This window comes from Silene latifolia, chromosome 1 (genome assembly GCF_048544455.1).
Source record: "Silene latifolia isolate original U9 population chromosome 1, ASM4854445v1, whole genome shotgun sequence".
Classification (NCBI taxonomy): domain Eukaryota; kingdom Viridiplantae; phylum Streptophyta; class Magnoliopsida; order Caryophyllales; family Caryophyllaceae; genus Silene; species Silene latifolia.
In genome coordinates, this window is record NC_133526.1 from 84,668,095 (window position 1) to 84,690,139 (window position 22,045).

Below are 22,045 nucleotides of genomic sequence, written 5' to 3' on the forward strand. Positions count from 1 at the left end.
TTCAATACGGCACATCTCTTTGGGATTATTCCATGAATGTCTTCATATAGTCTAGCTACTCATACTCTGATTCTCCAGGTTTCCTTGCTATTGTCAATATGACCTATGAGATTGAGAAGTCGGGCTTGAGATGCCATTGGTAGAAGTTGAAAAAATATTGAAAAAGTATTGAGATGTCGATGGAGTTGAGGTGGTATTGTTATAGGATTGTGATGATTATATAGTTATATTAACATATAATAATGTGAATGGAAGGCAATTGAATATATAAAACTTGCCTTACATATAATATAATGATTATATTTTCCTATAATTGATAAAATGAATTGATATGTTGTGACTGCGGATTTTTCTAGATCGAGAGTTCAAGAATAACATATATAAAAAGGTTATTTATTAAATAGATATAAGTATTACCTTTTCATCTAGAAGTATCATTTCAATACGGCACATCTCTTTGGGATTATTCCATGAATGTACTTCATATAGTCTAGCTACTCATACTCTGATTCTCCAGGTTTCCTTGCTATTGTCAATATGACCTATGAGATTGAGAAGTCGGGCTTGAGATGCCATTGGTAGAAGTTGAAAAAATATTGAAAAAGTATTGAGATGTCGATGGAGTTGAGGTGGTATTGTTATAGGATTGTGATGATTATATAGTTATATTAACATATAATAATGTGAATGGAAGGCAATTGAATATATAAAACTTGCCTTATATATAATATAATGATTATATTTTCCTATAATTGATAAAATGAATTGATATGTTCTGACTGCAGATTTTTCTAGATCGAGAGTTCAAGAATAACATATATAAAAAGGTTATTTATTAAATAAATATAAGTATTACCTTTTCATCTAGAAGTATCATTTCAATACGGCACATCTCTTTGGGATTATTCCATGAATGTACTTCATATAGTCTAGCTACTCATACTCTGATTCTCCAGGTTTCCTTGCTATTGTCAATATGACCTATGAAAGTGGGAAAACACTTGGGCGGGAAACTACTAAGGGGGTGTTTGGTTGAGAGGTTTGGAATGGATAGGAATGGATTCAGGCAAATCTAGTGTTTGGTTGGCTTGTTTTGGAATGGAGTTAGATACCTGATGGATTCTAACTCCATTCCAACCCCCTAGAATCTCATACCTAAGTTTTCACCCAAGTTTCCAACTCCATTCCCCCATAGTGTAAAAAATAAACATACCAAACAAGTTTAGAGTGGTATGAGGATCTCAATCCATACCTCTATGGTATGAGATTCTAATCCATTCCATTCCACCTTCTTAAACCAAACGACCCCTAAGAGAATTTTATTCTTTTAATAGTAGGGGGGATGTTGCACATACGGGTTGTGTTATATTGGGCCAAGTCAATTTGGGCTCGGAAGCTCAGTCTTGAGTTTTGTGTAGGGCCGGATTATTCGATTCAGGTCAATTTAGTTAGGTCTAACCATAACGAGTCTACTCTCACTAAGTTTTTTTTGGTGAACAAATAAACACTAATCTTAATATACGCCTTTAAAAAAAAAAAAAAAAAATCGTAGAACAAATAGATAATACTCATAAGCCTCTTTTTTTAAAAAAATCCATAATTTCCAACTAATCGTAGAACAACAACGAGTGATACAATTTTCAATCATGTTAAAGATAAAATAAAATCCGAATTGACCCGACCTAATCTAGACTCATCCGAGTCTTGATTAGCCCAACACTGACTAGACCCGAGGTAACTCATACCCAAAAATATACCGACCCAAAGTGTCTGAAATTCAACCGAAATTCAAAATAACACGACCAGAAATAAAATGTGGGTTAAACCGACCTAAACTTAACCGATCGATCTATTTATCACCTCTAGCACCAAGAACTCAACAAGCCGTCCAGAGTCTAGACAACCCCATTGACTCAAAATCGGACTGCGTAGAAACACACAAGATTACAACAACATTGCAGAGTCTTCCAGAAAGCCGTTAAAGAGCCTAAACAATCAAACTACCAAAACACACACACCAACATTCAACCTTTCCTAAATTCAGCTCAAACAACTCACAAAACCCTCCAAATTTCTCCTTCAATTCAAACCAAAACCCCCAAATAACCCAAAAAATAATGGTAAAAAACCTATTAAAAACTCGCAAAAGAACAAACTTCCCAAACACAGAGCAAAACATGTCTAAGAAACAAAAAATTACTGAACAAAATATCAAAAACACCAAGAACAACAATGGAAGAAGAATAATCAAACTATACTGCCCATTAGTATCAAAAATAGCTGAAATAATAGCATGGGAAGATCAAAGATTAGACCTTGGAGCTATTGCTGCTGTTTTCGGGCTCGAATCCAGAACCTTGAAACTTAATGGGCATTTTATAAGTAGAGGGATTGATTTTATAGCTTCTTCTGTTACTTGGGTTTCATTATTTTCTTTCTTTTCTAAAAAGGGTTTGTCTACTGGTGTCGGTTCTGATACTGCTTTGCTTGTTGATGGCAAGCTTGTTAAACCTGGTAGTAAACGTAAGTGTGTCTAACGCTTCTTTTGTACAGTATGTTAAATTTCGCGTTTATTGATATTAATGAATGAGTGTTTAACTAATTTATGCGAGACCGTCTTATTTAATAATTTGAGTTTCTTGGTGTTTTTGAATGAATGTTAGTATGATTGTATAATTTAAGTTTCTTTTGTATGTTGAATACCGTTTATTGATAGTAATGAATGGGTGTTTAGCTGATAAAAAATGACCGTCTTATGTTGTGAGACGGTTTTATGGGTTTCTGTATGTTCTTGAATTGATGGTTTGATTTGGTTAAGATGGCTTTATGGTAGGATGGGTATTTGAAAAGTAGCGGAACCGGGATTTTTAGTTGGGGGACGGAATATTTAGGGGGTTAAAGTGAAGTGGTGAACTAGTAATGCAATTAAGTAAACTAGAAAATCGATAATTTTAACTAATAATTCAAATTTCTCTAGCCTGCTAGTCTCCTTTAGTTCTGTCACTGAATTTAAGGGTTTGGATGGTCTTTCCACGTTTCAGTTTGAAAATTTTCCTGAAGTTTGAGGATAGGGAGTCTGGTGAGACCAACCTGAAATTTACCTATTTCTTGTTTGAGTATAGGGTGGCTTGGATTGAGGGTAACTGACCTAACTGTACGTGTTAATGGAGTTTAAAACAAAGGGGCGAAAAAGAAAATGATGGCGGTGAAGCGGAGATTAGGAATGTTGAAGGGAGGATGAAGGGTGGTGGGGGAATTGTTCCTTCCATACGGGGTAGTTATTTGTCTGTTTTCTTTTCTTTCCTCGGGTTATCAACGCCACTTCCTCCGAATTTTCTTTGTATTCTGCCTCCGTTACACTTCACAGTTACCCCAAAATACAATTAAGCCCGTAGGCCATAGTGTTAAAGGGTTTAGGTCTGGTTTAATCGACTGTCTCGTATAAGTTTATGAATCTATGGTATCTATTATCTAATATCTACCCATAAGATCTATACTTGCTGCATGTAGAATGGCTCATTGGCTGCCCCATGGCACTGCAACAACATTAGCCTAATGTCTTGGAGATACTTGCATATATGATTTTTATCGGTTTATGTATAAGGTTAATTGTAGTATTTGGTAGTTCTTCATTGTTCATTCTGTGTTATCTATAGGGTCGATTTCAGGGCAGAAATTAGCATAGCAGTTGTCAACTATGTTAGCAGTAACACTGGTTGAGCACCGAAATTTGCTGGTAGGTTTATGTTAAACATCATGGTACAACTACGACAAAAAAAATCTATGAACCCAGACATAAAAATCTAAAATTAGTTAGTGAAGTAAACCATGACCGTCTTGAGATTAATGTTGAAAATTAAGGCTGTTATATGGTTAAGCATTAGAAATCTAATGAATGCAGACATAATAATGAATGAGACTATGAACATGCTTTTTGTGAATTGTTTTAATGTGGATTCCATGTTTTCCATTGAGATCGAGTTCATAATTGTCATGTTTTGGGTCCTGAGTCCTGACAGCTGATAAATGTGTAGTTCAAGCTACTGTGGGCTGGCAATTGAGATTAATTTTATTTTTGTTCTCTTAAAGCTGAGAGTGAGTTAACATTTGCAGGAACTCATGAACCACAGGAAGTTGACAGGGGGCTACACTGTACAAAACAAGCGGAGGAAGAAGTAGGAATCTGTAGATATTCTCATCAAGATATCAATTTACCGAAATACAAAAGGCTCAAGGATAGCGACAATGGTAAAGAGTCAAATTTAGCTAAACTTTTTTGAATCTTCAAGTTGTCTGTGTGTGCTTCTGTTCTGCTGCCTTTATATCGGATATTTTGATATGTGCTCTTTAGGTACATAACCGTTTATGCACATTATCGTTTATGCAGCTCCTGAAACAAATAGTGAGACAGCTAGACATTGTGATTCCGGATTGAAAAGGAGGCACTTGGTAGAAGATATAAGCCCCTTGAAAAAAGTGAGAGTTAGTGGAAGCTATTCAACGGAAAACTCTCCAGGTACATAACCAGTGTCCTCATTCAACTACATCTCTTAGCTGCTGTCTTATCAATTGTGTATCAAGCAGTTCACGACTGACCCAAGATTCTTTTGTAGGGCAAGGAGAAAATGACGGCTCTTGTATCGGTAAATTACGTTGTGGCTATCAGATGACTGAGAATATGAAGAGACTAAGAGTAGATGAAGTGATTATGGCAGCTCCATGTAAGAAAACACGATAATCCGGGTTCATTTTCCACCTTAGTGAGCTGTTTCGAAAGAGTAAGCCATAACATTGTATATTCTTCACATTACACAATGCATAAACTGCTGTCTATGACAGATAGTTAACTGTGTATGTGTGTATCATTACCTGAGAAAAAGAAAATTTACAGAGTTTTGAACAATTTCTCGGACCGTACTTTTTCTGGGGCTTTCATGCCTGATTTGCAGAAGGATAGATCTCAGTGACAGATACGTATTTTTTCTCTCAAGTATCAATCTTCTTTGCTGAAATGCTCAGTGAGTTGTTATGATCTTCGTTGAGCCTTTAGCAAAATTAATGACTTGAAAACTTTTAGAACCTTAGTGTCAAAATTTGAATTGAATTGAAATTGTTGAATGGTTCAACAATTTACTACTTGTATGATATTGAAGTTTAAAGTTGCTGAATCAATCAATGAGATGATTTTAGCCCGGACATCGTTAAGTGATCTAGCTATAAACTAATGGGAGTTCATTTTTCTGAATCTCTTACTCACCTACGCTGGTGAATAGAGTCGGTAATACTGAAACTTAGTGTCAAGATGGTGTGAACTCATTATCCAACTTAGATCACGATTGTCGGTGAAACTCAAAAGCAAGTAAGCAACTCCATCCAATACTTCTATGTGAGAAAGTAGGTAAAGCTGTAACTTCTGAATTATTGTATTTTCATTTTTCAGCCATGAATAATGTTACATATGAATGAATAGGTATAACATCTCATCTCAGTCAATTGTTTTGTTTATCCTTATTCTTTCCCGAGGGAGATTTTATCAAAGATAAACAAATGATCGACATTCGAAATAAGCTCATCACAGGTGATTGCACTCGGGAGGGGGAACGGGGTACCTAGGTTTATCAGTACAATAGTCATAATTAAGATACTTGTTCTTAACATTCTGATATGCTTTTTGTTGAGTAGGGTTAAGTTTCCTGTACATCTTTTGGTTCCACCAGTAATTACCAGCATTGCAGGGCCCAATATTGATGCCATTAGCAGGGCATCCATCAATGTTGAATTCGTCAAAGTAAGCTCGAAATGGTTCACAAGTCCAATTAATCTTGGTTTGTCCTCCGTCCGTAGCCCAATTCTCTCCATTCCATAAACTTGCAGCAACCTTCATGGCTTGAGTTGGGTAGCTTACTCCAAATCTCTTATTGTTTTTGAATTCTCTTATTGGCACGTCGTCTACCAAAAACCTGCACATGAAACACCACCACATGTGACTTGAGGTTCTCGGTTGAAGAACAGCTTACGAGACAAGGCGGATGCTTACACGATATGAAATTCGTTCCAAAGAATGCTATATGTGTGAAAATGAGCTGTTGGATCAAACCAAAGAGTAAGTCTTTGTTCCCTGTCTCCTTTTCCATGTATAAATATATTCGTCTGCACTGTGTAACGCTTTCCTGCTCTATTCCCCAAGAACTCGAAATCGAGCTCATCATGAGTATTGTGATCTCCTGAAGTTAACTGCAGTTTTTAATCAACAATCATTGGTTATTCAGATTAATTTGTTCATCTTATTTATTTTAAAAATTAATTATTGTAATTGAAATTATGAATATGTTGGCTGAGACTGAGATGATTTTACTGTACATAGTATGCTGTAACAACTCCTGCAGACTCTTTGCCGGGCAATTTTATTCTCATCTTAAAGAAACCCGATCCATAACTGTTCTTGGACATGAACGCTGCACCGCCTAGAAGATTATGAATTTGTATGGTTATTAAATTACAAGATTTCTAAAACGAGTAAGTCTCTTGTAAAAAATACTCCCGAGTATAAGCCATAAAACATTTGATACGTGAGGGATGTCAGAGTAACACTGTCACGAGGCGATTTCATTTTTCATACGAGATTTAGTGTTCTTAAATGAACATTTGATACCCTATCTTAAGGCGCGCATCCCTTATGCCAAAATTATTTCGTACGAGTATATATAAGTTTTTCTTCAATACCATTTAGGAGTAGATGTTAGAGAAAATAAAATTGTATGTTTACAAGAAAGATTATGATAAACTTTATAGTAGCATTCAAAATTTGCTTATTTGTTAGCAACTTACCTCGTACTTGAGTCATGTAAAGTTGAACTATCGATCCTCGGTTCCGGATAACATGATCCTTATTCCAAGTAATGTAATAGTATTCGTCAAAGTTATCATCATTAGAGCTAATACTAGGGCATATATGCATACTACAAACAAGAAATAAACCAGCCACAAATTTATCAAGATGACCCATTTATCATAAAATAAAATGTTAAATACGAAGTATATATTTTGTGTTTTAATTTCTACTATCAACCTGAAGATGGATTGTTTTAAAATGAAAATGTCGCTACAGATGCATTATTAAGAAAATGTAATTTGTTATTGTGAGAAAAAGGAGACTCGCGTTTTAAAAATAATGCAAAATTAATTTCGCTAATTTAGTGATTATTATTAGATCGATAGATCAATAGATTATTGTTGTTATATAGTGAGCTATGTAGCTAGAGTTCGTTGAAGAAGGTTGTTATATAGGCTGAAATTTGGGACATTCACATGGAAGCAAAGAGAGTGTGACCCTTACATCTTGGGTACATTGCTTTACTATTGCACGTAATTTACTGTGTCCATGCTGTGTTGCCTAAAACATAACCTTAAAGATGGACACAAAACTAAAGATTCTTCATTCTTATGTGGCTTTTTGTATGTTTACACCATTGTTATGTCATTAGTAACTTTGACTTGTAAGAAAACATAATATTAAAGAGATTGCATGCTCAAGAGTCAAGAGATGGGGCATATATATATATAAGTCAGCAGTGGTGGATTTAGGGGGCTAACAGGAGCTCTTGTCTTCACTGGACATTAAAAATTTCGAATTTCTTAGTTAAAATTTTCGATTTAAATACCAATTAGTTGTGCCATGCAATAGAACATGCACAAATTCTAATCAATTCTCTAAATTCTCTCTCATTTCCCCTCCCATCCACCATTGTCTGGAAGTAGTGTTCGCCAACTGTCCGACTACCTCAAAACCCACCAGCAGACCCTCCACCGTAGTGTAACCGCACCTTACACCTCGGACCATGACATCCCTCTCAAGTCTTAACCCCCTACTTCTTGTCCCCCCCAACCCGGGCCAACCTAACCAACACCCACCAATTCATATCCTACCCCCCCTTCTACCTCCATCATTCCCTACATTCCCCCCCTCCCCACCCAACCCACCATGCCTCCAACAGAACCCCCTTCTCGACCCAAACCATGATCCCTAACCCTTCTCGTAACCTTATGCGACTCCTCACCCCATCATTACCCACCCCATCACGATCTCTCTCTTATCACGATCTCCCACCAGCAATCCCGCCCATTTATTCGCTTTTTAAGTTGTCCTTGAGTCATGTTACCACTTACCTCTCAACTTTGTAAATTATTATGTCATGCAACACAGTTAATTTGAGATGATTTAAAATGAGAGATTTGAGATAAAATTTTTTTGCTAACACCTTAGTTTATTTACTCATTACCTTCCAATGTCATAATGTTTTGTATTAGTTGTTAGATAATTTTTATAAAGTCACTCGAACTTGTAAAATTGAAAATAGTACTAAGTATCTAAATTGAATTTTTAATAATTTTATATTTTTTTAGACAAAGGTAATAATAATTTTATATTATCTATCTCATGATCTGAGATATATTATGTAATAATTACTTTGAAAATTTTAGCAAATTATATTTATTTCTATTTTTTTTTTAAAACCCAATATCAGAATAAAGTAAGATTATTTCAAGGTAATGAATATTGTCTTTCGCTTCTTTCGTTAAACGACGCACTTTGATTTAGTGAAAGAATCAAAATTTAGGATTAGTAGCAAAGTTACTCGTTATAATTGTTTATGAGATACGATTTTGACAATGACTCATTGGCTTGAAAGATTGGTTTTAAAAAAAAACAGAGAGAGAATCTTGATTTAATACTTAAGTTTGTTAATATTGCAACTTATAATATGAATTGACCCGATTAAATATTATACGCTCCTATTGTTTATTGTTACACACAGTCTATTATCACTAAATAACTTGAAAATAGCTTATCCGAAGATGACCCGGACTCTACTATAATTCTTACAAACTCAAGATGACTTAACTCGAACTAATCCGATCAGAATCCGACCGGGTTGACCCATTTGCTAAGTCTAAACCCAGTGACCTATTTGTATGACAGAGGTAAAGACATTGTAAGTTGATAGTTGGGTTTCATTTCATCCATTTCACATATTTTATAGTGGTGATATGTTGAAGATCATTTTATATTTGTGAGAGGTAACCCACGTGCGAATGGATCTCGGATTTTCATCAAATACAATGACAAAATTAAGATGAACAACATTTCACAGTATTAAGTACATAATCATATTGTTGACCTCATTAAATATATGGTCAGTTCCAATAGTTACCCTTGGCAATTGGCATAGCCTATACGTAGTGGACAATTTCGCACACATATCATATATGTTCAAAGTAACAGAAGATCAGAAAGAGTAACAACTACTTGATACACTGCGGGGATACCAAGTCCTAATAGTCTAATACTCTTGGTGATATTAATTACTAAAGCTAAAAAAATGGATATTAGTGGTTAAAAACGGCAGAAGATAACATGCATTTTTTTTTTTCCGAAAACAAATTTTATTCACCTATACTTCGTATTTGCTAAGTTCCTTCTCTACCAAAATCATACAGCATTAAATTTGGAAAAAAATTGTATGCTAGTATCTTTTCAGAATTAAGAATCAAGGCTTAAATTCGTTTTGGTCAATTTTATGCACTTTTTAATATCTTACTTTAGGATTTTTAACCAGTCATTTTTAAAAATTTAAAAATTAGTGGGGCCAAATAAGATGACGAATTGACAATCATTAGTTTTTAGTTACTAATTTTGAATTATGATGATTAAAATAATTATGATTAAATTATATGATTTTGAATTTATGAAAAGTTTAGGATAATATGACTTAAAGTAAGATTTTTTTTGTAACTCAATGGAGAATTCTTAAAAGTATTCAAAAATATCAACATGTGTATATTCTAACCTTAATTAGTCAGTTTAAAACTTAATTAGTATATTCTTTAAAAGATACTCAATAATTATCCTAAAATCGTAACAGAACAAATATCCTAATATGTAGGCTGTAAATTCTAGGGAAATAAGTTGTAAATGAAATTTTAAGATGGTATAAGCTGTAAAAGAAATTTTAGGACGATTTTTAATTGAGTTAGGAAAAAATTAAACATCATATATTATTGCCGTTATTAAAGTTTGAGATTTCGTATTATATGGCTAATTGATGACTTGATTAGTTAGTGTGTATAAATGGATATCAATTATATATTATATATTTGTATAAATGACAAATTATATATTTGTATAAATGGCAACCAATATTAAATATATCATACCTAGTTGATTAAATATATCCCGAATATCTAGGCTTCAGTTTAGGGAACCGTATCATATTTGTTAGAAATCCAGCAAATGACATATGGCGTATGAATAAGTGTCGACACATGGTGATTAAGTAGGCCGCTGGTAGTTGATTTAATATCGTCGTGGCCTGAGGTGTTAAATAATCAAATTAGTATTTACTTATGTAAGATAATTAAATATAAGACTTATAAGCATTTGAGGGGGAGGGGGGGGGGGGGGGCATCATGGCCTGAGGTGTTGCGTGCGATCACCGCTGCGGTGTCGAGGTAGTCGGTCAATAATGTTAAACGCTGCTTCCAGGAGTCCAGGCGATGATGGGTGGAGAGAAAATGAGAGAGAAAGTAGAGAATTGAGAGTAGAACATTGATATGCTAATGAGAAAACCGTACAAAAATGAGTAAAAATAAACGTATATTTGTAGATACCTCATTTCTGCACCTCCCGCCAAACACCCAGTGATGATTGGACCGCATGTTTGGTACGCGGAACGATTTATGACAGTTCGTAAGTTTATCGTCAAGTGATAGCTCAAATACTTGTGTCTACCCCTTGGTCGTCATGTACGTGCCTATACGGTCGTTTTGACAGTAATTAGAGTTCATTTGGAGTCCCAGTCAAAAACCGATTCATTTTCTAAGAAACCGTTCAAAATGCCGAGTCGGAATGTCCTAGAATATTCCAGATATTTATTCCATCCATAAATTAAAATTATATCTTTTGGTAGAATATATCCCGAAAATCTTATTTTAAAGAATAAGGAAGTAGAGATCCATCGCAATTCCATAAAAGAAACGCGGAATTCTTTCTTCTGCAGGAGGAAAACTCTGGGGAAATGACGCAGCAGATGCTGCGCCTCTTCGAAGGATCGCAGCAGCTATTGTGCCTGTAACACCCCCTCATACCAAGGTACCTTACCAAGGACTACCCTAGCATGAGAGGCTGTTACCATCTAGGTTGCCCGAGGTTATTATATCAAAAGCAACAATCCAAAACAACTTTATTAAAGTATAAAGAGGTTAACGATTATATAATCTCAGACCAACTCAAAATAAAAGTGTAAGGAACTCAATACAACTGATATCAAAGACAACTAAACTCGTAACAGCGGAAGCTAGACTCGAAGTGATGATTCCCCATCACTGTCCCATAGCTAAACATCTGCATTACCTGTCATAATCTTCTCACTATTTCCGAATGGATCACCGCAGGTTTTACAAAACAACAACATGGGGTCAGTTACTGCATAATTCAAATAAGACAAGTGCATAAAGCAACCAGCTGATCATCCTCCAATTCCAGTCTCCCGATTTCACACAGTAACCGACTACACACCGAAGTGTGTAGCCCTGCCAGACTACCCATCGCAACAGGTAGCCCTCGCCGTCAGTGGGGGACCGCAGCCAATCCCCACCTAAATCCCGCTCATCAACGAGCGATAACCCTGTCCCTTAATGTGCACATCCCCTCCCGTGACGGGTTCCACGGAGGGCGAACTAGGGTGTAAAGCCACTCCCGCAAGTGACTCCACCACAACCATCACAACACAATCACAATCACAATCACAATCATCACCGCACCAAAACATCACATCCACCATCACAACACCGACACTTCGATGATCAGCAGATAACAACAATTACAATGCAACCACATCTTAAATCAACAAACAGAGACTGAGTAGGGAAACCTACCTTTTCGCAATCCGCTTACGCTGCAATCAACCATACAAATGCATAACAAATACCACATCGTCACCTACAACAACAATCACATAATTCCAATCACTAACCGCAAAACCCCATTTCCTCCAATTCATGATTAAAGGCAAAACCCTAGAATTAATCATGAACAAACATGGGAATAAAGACTTATCGACGAAAGGGTGAAGGATTGAATGCGATTGCTGAGATTGTCCACACATACAAAGAGGAGAGATTGGGAGTGATTAGAGCGTCGTACGTTTGATTAGGTTTTGTAAAATGATGTTTATAAATTGATTATCGAAATTATATAACCTCTAATTACTCCCGAATCAAACCGCTGAAATATCACTCGCGGGCCGGATACTCGGTCGAGTATAGAGTATACTCGGCCGAGTGTCCTCTACTCGGTCGAATATTCATTATACTCGGCCGAGTGTTCCTCGGCAGTAGCCAAACAGACTACACGACACACACTACTCGACCGAGTAGGCCATACTCGGTCGAGTACCAGCCTATAAAATCCGTAGTATTACAGTCTTTCCCCCTTAAAAAGAACTTCGTCCCCGAAGTTCCAACCCAACCTATAAAACCTGAACACCTAACACTAAGTCCACCAACCACGCTTACTTCCACAACACTGCTCACGATAACATCTCAACTACAACATAGCCTGCTAATACTGACTCCATAATATTATCGAATAACCACAATATAATATTACCAACTCTGTCTCACTTCTATAACACTCACTAGCAACTCAATTACCAAGACAATCCACCGGATAAGATCAACCATCAAGACGGAATGTTACATTCTACCACCCTTAAAACGAACTTCGTCCTCGAAGTTTACTCACACTCGTAAACATCATACTACTACAAGCACTGCCATTAACTGTAATAAAATCAACCACAACACGAATCCATTCCTTACTCTACACCAACACTCAAACTTCCAATTGTACCATAACATATACAACCATCAAACTCTCTTTGTCGCATCCTACTCCTCTTAAGATAAATGTTACGTCCTCGTAACTCACTAATACTAGGTCCATTGCCATACCTCCCGTAAACCTCATTATCAACGCATGTCAAAGATAAACCACTATAACCTCAAGACCTACAACCATTCCTATATCCTGGGCTCCCTTTCTCTCACAGTTCTCGTGCCTCCAATTATTCTGTACTCCCATAACATATATCATAAAATCCTCGATAAAACCACCACTCCATCTCTTCCACATTACTGCAAAACAACATACTTCCGTATACCTATACAGTCATCTCACGATTTTAGCTCACAATCCACAATTGTTACACATACTCACATTAACTTCTCAAGTTTATCTCTTTTATTACCACAAAACTCACCTTTAACTTGACATGACATTAAGTCCCAAAACTCCGTACTCACTGCCCCAATAAAAGGTGTTAACCACCCGTAGCTTCAAGTTCAATACCACACATGTTCCACAATTTCTTTCCACAACTATGTCCACCAATGCCTCATCTAACACAAGATTAAAAGTACTCCAACAACCTCTCACAACTGTGTCCCATTAACAGAATATTACTATACCATGACAACAACAACACCATACCCAACTCTCTCTCATATCATACTCTATTATCACTCCCAAGCTGACACTGGTAAGAAACATCGTGAAACAATACAACGGTCTATATGCCTTGACTGACGCTGACAGGAAATAGCAGTAAACAAACAACAATCTACGACAACACGAAAATACTCGTATCACAACACGAATTACCGTGCACAGTGCACAAAACCACATCGATAGCCATCACAACTTTTATAATCTCATAACACTAACTCAACACAACTTCCTTGACCACAAGACTTTTTTAAAACTGCTCTACCAGATCACGACGCAGCATATTAGACGGGATCACAAATACCATCCTTAGGAATATTATCCATACCATGACTCTTGAGGCCGGAACCTCACACCATTACTTAAGAGATCATACATACACATATAAGTATAACATATGACGCGAAACACACATATAACGACTCGCAACTATCACGCCACACCATTACTCGTGAGGCCAGGATCTCACACAAAGTTTTACACACCTCATGGACCCATAATCGAATCTAACTAGCCAATCCTGATCACGTAAGTTACCACTGGATAGTGAATACCTCCAATCCGGACTTAACTGAGGTGCCCTTCATAACATATCCTCTCATACACATAATTATCACCACCCGGCAGACGTAGCCATATCATCAGTACCCAACTTCTAGCGAACACCTCATATATCCACCTCTTATACTCCCTCACAACCATACCTACTGATCAGTCTCCACAGAATCAACTCCATTGGAACAACTAACTTTCTTAATGTAACATCATCCTCAACCACTAGTGATAACAATACGACACCACCATCCTTCATGTGACTACTCTCTTACTATCATTTCTTAATATCACAATCTATTTCACCTCTTTGGTTATCACCCAAAATAACGAACATCAAATCCATCAACAAAATTTACCTCAACATTATTTCCAATTCTATCCTTTATCGCGTCGTAACCTAACCTCCCACCAAAATCTCATATCGCATAAACACTCTACCAGTTTCTTACTCCCTTAATACCTCGAAACTCACGGCTAACATGTCGTCCTGCTCTCATATATAACCATTAACTCACACCCTCTAGTGAGGCTATCGTACATTTCCATAATTTCCTACCTTCATGCTCCTTAACTCCGGTCAACGTTCTCTCAACTTACTTCCATCCCTCTTTCCCCCTTTTTACTCAATAATACCAATTAATAATTTATCTTCTTCCTTCTTCTACCTAACTCTTTAATAATCCGATCACCTTCTTGTTACTCCACAACTCAAATTCCATTAATTCATATCAATATCTTATCATTCTTTCTTATCATTTATCCTCTCTCATCTTGCTTCTCTCTCACTGTAATACCCGCTCTTTTAGAGACCCTTTGACCAGCGTTGACTGACCATGGGAGCGGTAATAGTCCTTAGAAATGCGTGCCAAGTTACCTTGGGTTGTGAGTTATGTGTGGTACTCGATAGATTAGAGGCTACTCGATCGAGTAGCTCGAATACTCGATCGAGTAGGGGACACTCGATCGAGTATGTGGGACACTCGATCGAGTAACGGGTTTTCAGCGAGGGTTTATAATCGCGTTTTGTTAAATCTGCAATCATTTCCGCCTTATTTCTTCAATCCTTAAGTCGCCCCTTTCCCTTCCCTTCACCATATAACCTCCATGGAAGCGTTTGAAGGTTATTGTGCCTTAGGAGAGCATAGCTTGAGTCGGGTAGCGATCTTTTGCCAGGTTTTTCCTTGTAGGTATGTCGTCATCATCATCCGTATCCTTGTCTTTGCAGTTAGGGTTTGCTTGTTAGTGATAGATGATTGTGTTATGGATATAAGTGTTGCTTGATTGCTGGATATTTCGTATGTTGGCATGGAGTGGTTGCAGTTGCTTAAAGGTAGGTTCGCCTACTCAGTTTCTGTGGATAGTCTAGTGTGTCGGTTGTCGTGTCATTGTTGTTACATTGTGGTTGTGTTCGTGTGGCAGCATATATGCGGTGGTCGGTCGGTATATACAGTTTGTTGGTTGTTGTTGTATTGCAGCTGTCTGTGATTGTTTGTCTCTGGTTCTCGAGATGCGTTCTCGGCTGAGTGGAGTCACTTGCGGGAGTGGCTTCACGCCCTAGTTTCGCCCTCCGTGGAACCCGCCACCACTACAAGGATAACACGGCATAGTGACGAAACAGTAGGGACGGATGAAAATCCCGTCACAAAACACGGGTTTGCAACGGACTTGTGACGGATTTGTGACGGACTAATATTTGTGACGGACTAGCCGTCACATAACGTCACAAGAATTTGGAGGGTTGACAAAAACAAGGGCGCCAAAGTCTGTGACGGGTGATCCGTCACAAAAAGGAACTTGTGACGGAAAGTCCGTCACAAAAACAAAGATTTGCAACGGATATTCCGTCACAAGTCAACTATATGTAACGGATATTCCGTTACAAAGAAAAAGTAAACTTGTGACGGATTATCCGTCACAAACCCGCTTTTTGTGACCATATACAGTGACGACGGTTTGTGACGGTTAATCCGTCACAAACCCGCTTTTTTTGACGGGAAATGCTATATAGTGACGGATTCGTCCGTCACTTTTCCGTGTTATCCTTGTAGTGCACGGGAGGGGATGTGCACATTAATGGGACATGGTTATCGCTCGGTATGATAAGCGGGGATTTGGTGGGTTCGGCTGCGGTCCCCCACTGGCAGGGCTGGTCCAGTGGACAGTCGGTGACGGAGATTGATTGGAGTTGGTGTGATTGTGTGTGTGACTGATTGTGTTGTGTTGTGTTGATAGATGTTGGTATTGTCATGTCTTATCTCAGTACTGACCTTGTGTAGTTGTCTTGTTGTTTCTATGTGTCTGCCGTGATCCCTTATGGTGAGGAGTCGGTCTTAGCAGGTGTTGATGTTGTTGATAGCTGGAGTCCTGGCGGGAGGAGTTCTCACGAGTTTTGATATAGTTAGTGTGTAGCTCACGAGTTGTATCTTTATTTGGGTTAAGTTGGTTGTAACGCTTGTAACATAACTATAAATGTTCTTTTATCGACTTTTGATGATTACTTACCTCGGACAATCGAGGTGGTAGCGCCCTTATATGCTAAGGAAGGCCTAGTTAAGGCTCCTCTGAATATGGGGGTGTTAAAAAGTGGTATCAGAGCGACGATTTTGGAACCTGTAACCAATAAAAATAATGAACGTAGTGAGTCTAATAAAATAAACCTGGTGTATGTATAATGGGAGCCCCAGCTGATGCTAGATTTTGGGTGAGTAGGCGCCCTCATTTCAAAATCTTGGCCTCATTGTACTTAAGCCAGTCACAGGGTATGGGAATGTGGGATCCGTGTGTATGTATGGAATGTGTATGTTGATTGCGTCGGAATTAGTTGTGGTCGAGTCTTTGCTAACGTAAATATGGGTATGGTAGTTACGTTTGGATTGTGTATAGTGAAGTTTTGGCATAATTAGTGAGCTTGTACGATGATTATGAGAAACGTGACAAGAGTTTATTTAATAGAAATGCGTGAAAGTGAGGGAGTGTATGCTGTAATATGAAAGGTGGATGTGTTGGTGTGTACTTTAAGTTGTTAGTAATAGCAAACCTATACGAGTTTATAAATTCTACCGTAGCTATAATGATGATAGTTAAGGGAGTGTTGAGATATAGTACGAGAATTGGTAATTAGTGATGTGTATATGTAAATGCTTGATAATTGAAACTTTCCGCTTGCGCGGTGTTTAATTGTGTGGAATAATTTGTTTATATTGAAACTGGAACATGCTAAGCTTTAATTTATCTATGTAGAATGTACTTGGATGACATGAGAATAATTGTCGTTAAATATATGTTTTGCATTAACATGATAATAAGCTGATAACAATGTGGTAGGACGAGTTTAGATATGGTATGATGACGTGATTATGCATATGAATGACTCGGTAGCAGGTAAACCGAGTTGGGTAAATTGTTGTAGCGTAATATGACATGAGTCTTGTCTGGTGAGACGGTATGATATGATTGAGTAGTAATGGTAATACAAGAGTGACTATGATAACTAGTGACGAATCCCGAACATAGTTTGGAATCGACACGCAATATTGTTTTTGCAGGAATCTTCAATTTACTTCGTATTTCTGACCAGTACTCAACCTTACTTGACCGAGTGCGAGTGCTTACTAGACCGAGTAGACCTCACTCGATCTAGTTAGGAAGCTATGACGTCGGGATGTGGAAATTTTCTGCAGATACTCGACGAAATAGCACCTACTCGATCGAGTAGAGGGCACTCGATCGAGTACCCTAGGCACTCGATCGAGTAGGCTACAGTACAGAGCCTCTTACGGGTTTCTTAAAACCCTTATTTCTTCTTATTCCCCTCATTCTTCTTCTTCTATTCGAACTCTAAGCCCTAAATCCCTCTCAAAACTCTCCTCTTCTTGTGATTGTGGTGATTGATTTGGGTTGTTTTCTTTGTTTAATTTCGTTCTTTTACCTTCCATCTGATCAAGGTATGATTTCCTTCCCTATTTACATGTTTTTATAACTTTGAATTTGTTAGAATGATGGTGTAATCTGAAATTTTTGATTCATATGGGCAAATTATTGCTTTTAATTGTTGTAATATGATTCACATGCTTTCCTTCCGTGAATGTTGGTGATTAATTGCTGTAAAAATAGACTAGAAATTGCAAAATTGGGGACGGATTTTCTAGGGTTTGCAAAAATCAAAATTGATTTTGGGTTGTTTTCTACATATTAGATGATGAAATTGAACACTATATACTGTATATATCATGTTGAAGGATGGATTTTGGTGATTTTCACCTTAAAACTTGCCTTAAAACTTCGTCTTAAAAGTGCCCCAAATTGAATTTCGTTTTCTATAATTGGGATTTTGTGTTAGATATGAATGCATATGCAAGAATTAAGCTTTTAATATGATAATGGTGATGTTAATTGTTGATGAATATGTCAATTTGTTACAGTCGTAGAGACCGTCTGACTAGCCTAGTCGAGTTAATTGCTTCTAATGTTAAAGGTGGATGATGACATGCTTTAAGTTACCTTTCTATGAGTGTATATGAATATCTCACATGATGTCAAGTAATTACATGAAATAGCATATTGAGTCATGCCATAATATCCGAACTGGGTGAGTAAATTGTGTTTACCATGCTAAACTTTTCACAACTATAGAGATCATCTGAGTTGCTATAAACTGAATTTACATATCAAATTGGGAATTTGTTGGTGAAAGTGTGTACCTAGCTTCGTATTCAAGGTCCAATTGTGTGAATTATGTGCTTTACATGCCTATGCAAGTCTGTTTAAACCATATGCTGAAACAGATGCCGAGACTGAACATAGGGACCCGTCAGAGCAAGAGGGGGATGGCTTCACAGCCCGAGCCTGGGGAAGGTAGTGGACCCGTAGTACCCGCGGTACCGGAGTACCCTACGGTGGTGTTTGTAGATTTTAAACAGAGAGAGCGTTTTGTGGCGTTGCAGAAACGCAAAATGAGGCCTACCCGTTGTGTGGATACCACACTTCTGACTGACTTGGGAATTGATACGGATGTCCGTCACATATTTGAGACTTTGGGGTTTACGGGGTTGTATTGGCTGAGGAAGCATACTTACCCTTTTCTTACCTTGGAGTTTATGAGCTCGTTTAAATACGAGCCAGCTGCACAAACTGTTGAGTTTCGTTTGATGAACACAAGTTTCCTGTTGACCATGGACCTTTTCGCGTCTCACCTTGGGTTGGCCAAGCCTCCCAAGGATTCCACCGGTGAGATCCCTTCTGAGTGCGGTGTCTGCCGCCTAATGCCTTGTCTTACCGAAAAGCCAGCTCCCACCTCAAGCAACATGTTGATTAATGATGTTCAGCATGTTACCTTAAGGATCTTTCTTCGTTCCATTTCGAACCTCCTTTATGATAGACCGGATATTAGTAAACTGAACAATCATGAGATGTTGCTTCTGATGTCTTACCTCAACCCGGAGCGGACCGAGAGGGTGGTCTTTAATGCTCCTGCCATGGTCTGTGCTAGCCTTGCTTTGATGGCTACTGCCACTTCCCGGTACTTGAGTTGTGGTGCTATCGCCACTCGGCTAGCTGAAAAGCTATCCTCCTTTGAGGCTTCTTCCGAGTATGTTCCTCTGGCTACACCGGTGCCTACTATAGACCGAGACTACTACCTCGACCTGAAATGGTTGAGAACTTTAGCTGATGGCAGCCTAGCTTGGAGGGTGTGGGGCATGAGCTGGATGAAGATTCCGGCTCCTGAGCACCTCCCACCGACAGAGCCGTTAGACCCGGTGGTTGTAGCTGTGGACTCCGATAAGGATGAGGAGGATGATGATGGACCTCGACAGTTGCAGACGTACCTCATTGATGACACAATCCTCCAGGTGATGCCCGAGCCGAAGAAGGGGGAGAATGCGGCCGTAGTGGAGGAGAGGCCCAGGTTGGGGAGAGGACCCCGTCGAGTGAGGGAGAGGACCGCCGAGACTAGACCACGGCCGCAAAGACCACCACAAAGAAGACACCCCATTTTCCATGTTACCCCTACCTCGACACCCCGGAGACGCGTTCGAGCTACTTGGCAGAGAGAGTGTCATCTACTTTGACACTCCGGAATATGCATGAGATGGCGTACACTCAGGGGATAGGGACCGAGGGACCACATCCAGTGTGGTGGAGTGGAGTCGGGGACTATAGTGGGGTTTTCCACTCTTACGGGGTGGATCAGTCAGCTTGGGGGACACCTCCGTCCTTTGCTTATGGTGGCTTGACCCCATGGTATGTGAGTCCTGGAGCTGGAGCGGGGGTTGCTGCGGGTATTGGGTCATCGGGAGCGGGCACCTCGGGAGGAGATAGTGGTGGAGATGAGGTGATGGAGGAGCAGCAGCAGCAGCAGGAGTGATACTCCTATTCTTTATCTTTGTTTGTGGTTGATGGTGTTAGATTATGGTGGTCGTTGTTAGTTAGAACTTTTATTTTGGGATTTGTATGGATGGCCATAAGGCCGGATTTGCTAGTTTAACTTTATTGCAGGATTTTGGGAGTCGGAAAGTCATCCCGACTCACGTTATGTGACGATTATATATATATATATGTGGGTTATGACAGGTTTTCCCAAGATTTTGACCTGTAGGTACTCGACAGAGTACCTCATACTCGGTCGAGTAGCTGCAGGTGTGGCAGAAATGAGGCATTCTGATCTCAGGGCTACTCGATCGAGTAGCCAAGACACTCGATCGAGTAGCGGCCACTCGATCGAGTACCCTATATACTCGATCGAGTAGCACTGTTACATGAACTTTTCGAAAATAAAATTGTTTAATGGTTATATAATTACATGTTTTATGTTTAACATGGTTATTAATGAGTAGTAACATGTTTGAACCGTTCATTTCATATGTTGGAAGTCGTGCTTGGTTTTAAAGGCGTATTTGCAATGAATAGTGAAGTTGTCATTATTCTTATTGCATTCATTTTACATCCGTATTGTCTACAAGTTATATTTCACCGGATTCTATATATACAAATTCAAATGATATGCATATGCCTTCTTGACGGTGGCTAGTTATTCGAATATGGTTGCATACATCTTTATGGTTTACTGGTTGTACGAGTAATATGAGTAATGTCAATAATGAATAATATGGTTTGGATATATGTCAAGATGTAAGTAGTAAGTAACATATGTATTAATTTGGTGGTGAACTTCGGGGACGAAGTTCCTTTTAGAGGGGAAGAGTAATGTCGCAAAGTAAAAAGGCCGATTTTGAAATTATGTTGTTTGTTTATAACGTTTCCTACGACTTTAGTCACATCTCTGGTATGGAAGTATAACTGTTTACACTTGTTAGTGGAAGTAATTTGTATGTGGAAGTAAAGTTGAATAGTATACTTAAAAGGCGGTCATAGAAAGATAGTCATGAGGCCGTGTGTTGGAATAAAATTATATTGTTGAGTACATTAGTGGTGATAAAGTGACATGTTTCGCGTTGTTGGTTGTTGCTAGTGAAAGTGTAACCTCGTAGTGTGTTGGGTATTTCAAGTAATATTTTTATAGGAGTCGGTCTATATGGAGTGTTAGACAGTTGATGATGATGACAAGGGGGAGGGTATGTCTGGGGAGTATCAATCTATGTCGGAGGAATATTGTTTTTGCCTTGTTTCCGTACCTTGTGCTTTGAGATAGGTGAGTTGAACTTCAGGGACGAAGTTCTTTTTAAGGGGGGAAGACTGTAATACCCGCCCTTTTAGAGACCCTTTGACCAGCGTTGACTGACCTTGGGAGCGGTAATAGTCCTTAGAAGTGCGTTCCAAGTTACCTTGGGTTGTGAGTTATGTGTGGTACTCGATAGAGTAGAGGCTACTCGATCGAGTAGCTCGGATACTCGATCGAGTAGGGGACACTCGATCGAGTATGTGGGACACTCGATCGAGTAACGGGTTTTCAGCGAGGGTTTATAATCG

The 22,045-nt window shown here is 38.5% G+C and overlaps 2 protein-coding genes across 2 annotated transcripts; one reads left to right on the plus strand and one right to left on the minus strand.

Annotated features, from left to right (window-relative positions):
• Positions 1-1,881: 1,881 nt before the first annotated feature.
• Positions 1,882-4,903, plus strand: LOC141607398 (uncharacterized). Its single transcript, XM_074426752.1, has 4 exons — positions 1,882-2,523; positions 4,114-4,248; positions 4,388-4,516; positions 4,614-4,903. The coding sequence occupies exons 1-4, from the start codon at positions 2,118-2,120 to the stop codon at positions 4,736-4,738; spliced, it is 795 nt and encodes a 264-aa protein (XP_074282853.1). The 5' UTR covers positions 1,882-2,117; the 3' UTR covers positions 4,739-4,903.
• A 496-nt stretch (positions 4,904-5,399) lies between these two features.
• On the minus strand, positions 5,400-7,245 carry LOC141607391 (xyloglucan endotransglucosylase/hydrolase protein 2-like). The gene is made up of 4 exons (XM_074426745.1): positions 6,829-7,245; positions 6,361-6,464; positions 6,038-6,234; positions 5,400-5,960 (listed from the first exon to the last, which is right to left on the minus strand). Exons 1-4 carry the CDS (start codon positions 7,004-7,006, stop codon positions 5,573-5,575), a joined length of 867 nt encoding a protein of 288 aa, XP_074282846.1. The 5' UTR covers positions 7,007-7,245; the 3' UTR covers positions 5,400-5,572.
• Between the last annotated feature and the right edge of the window lie 14,800 nt (positions 7,246-22,045).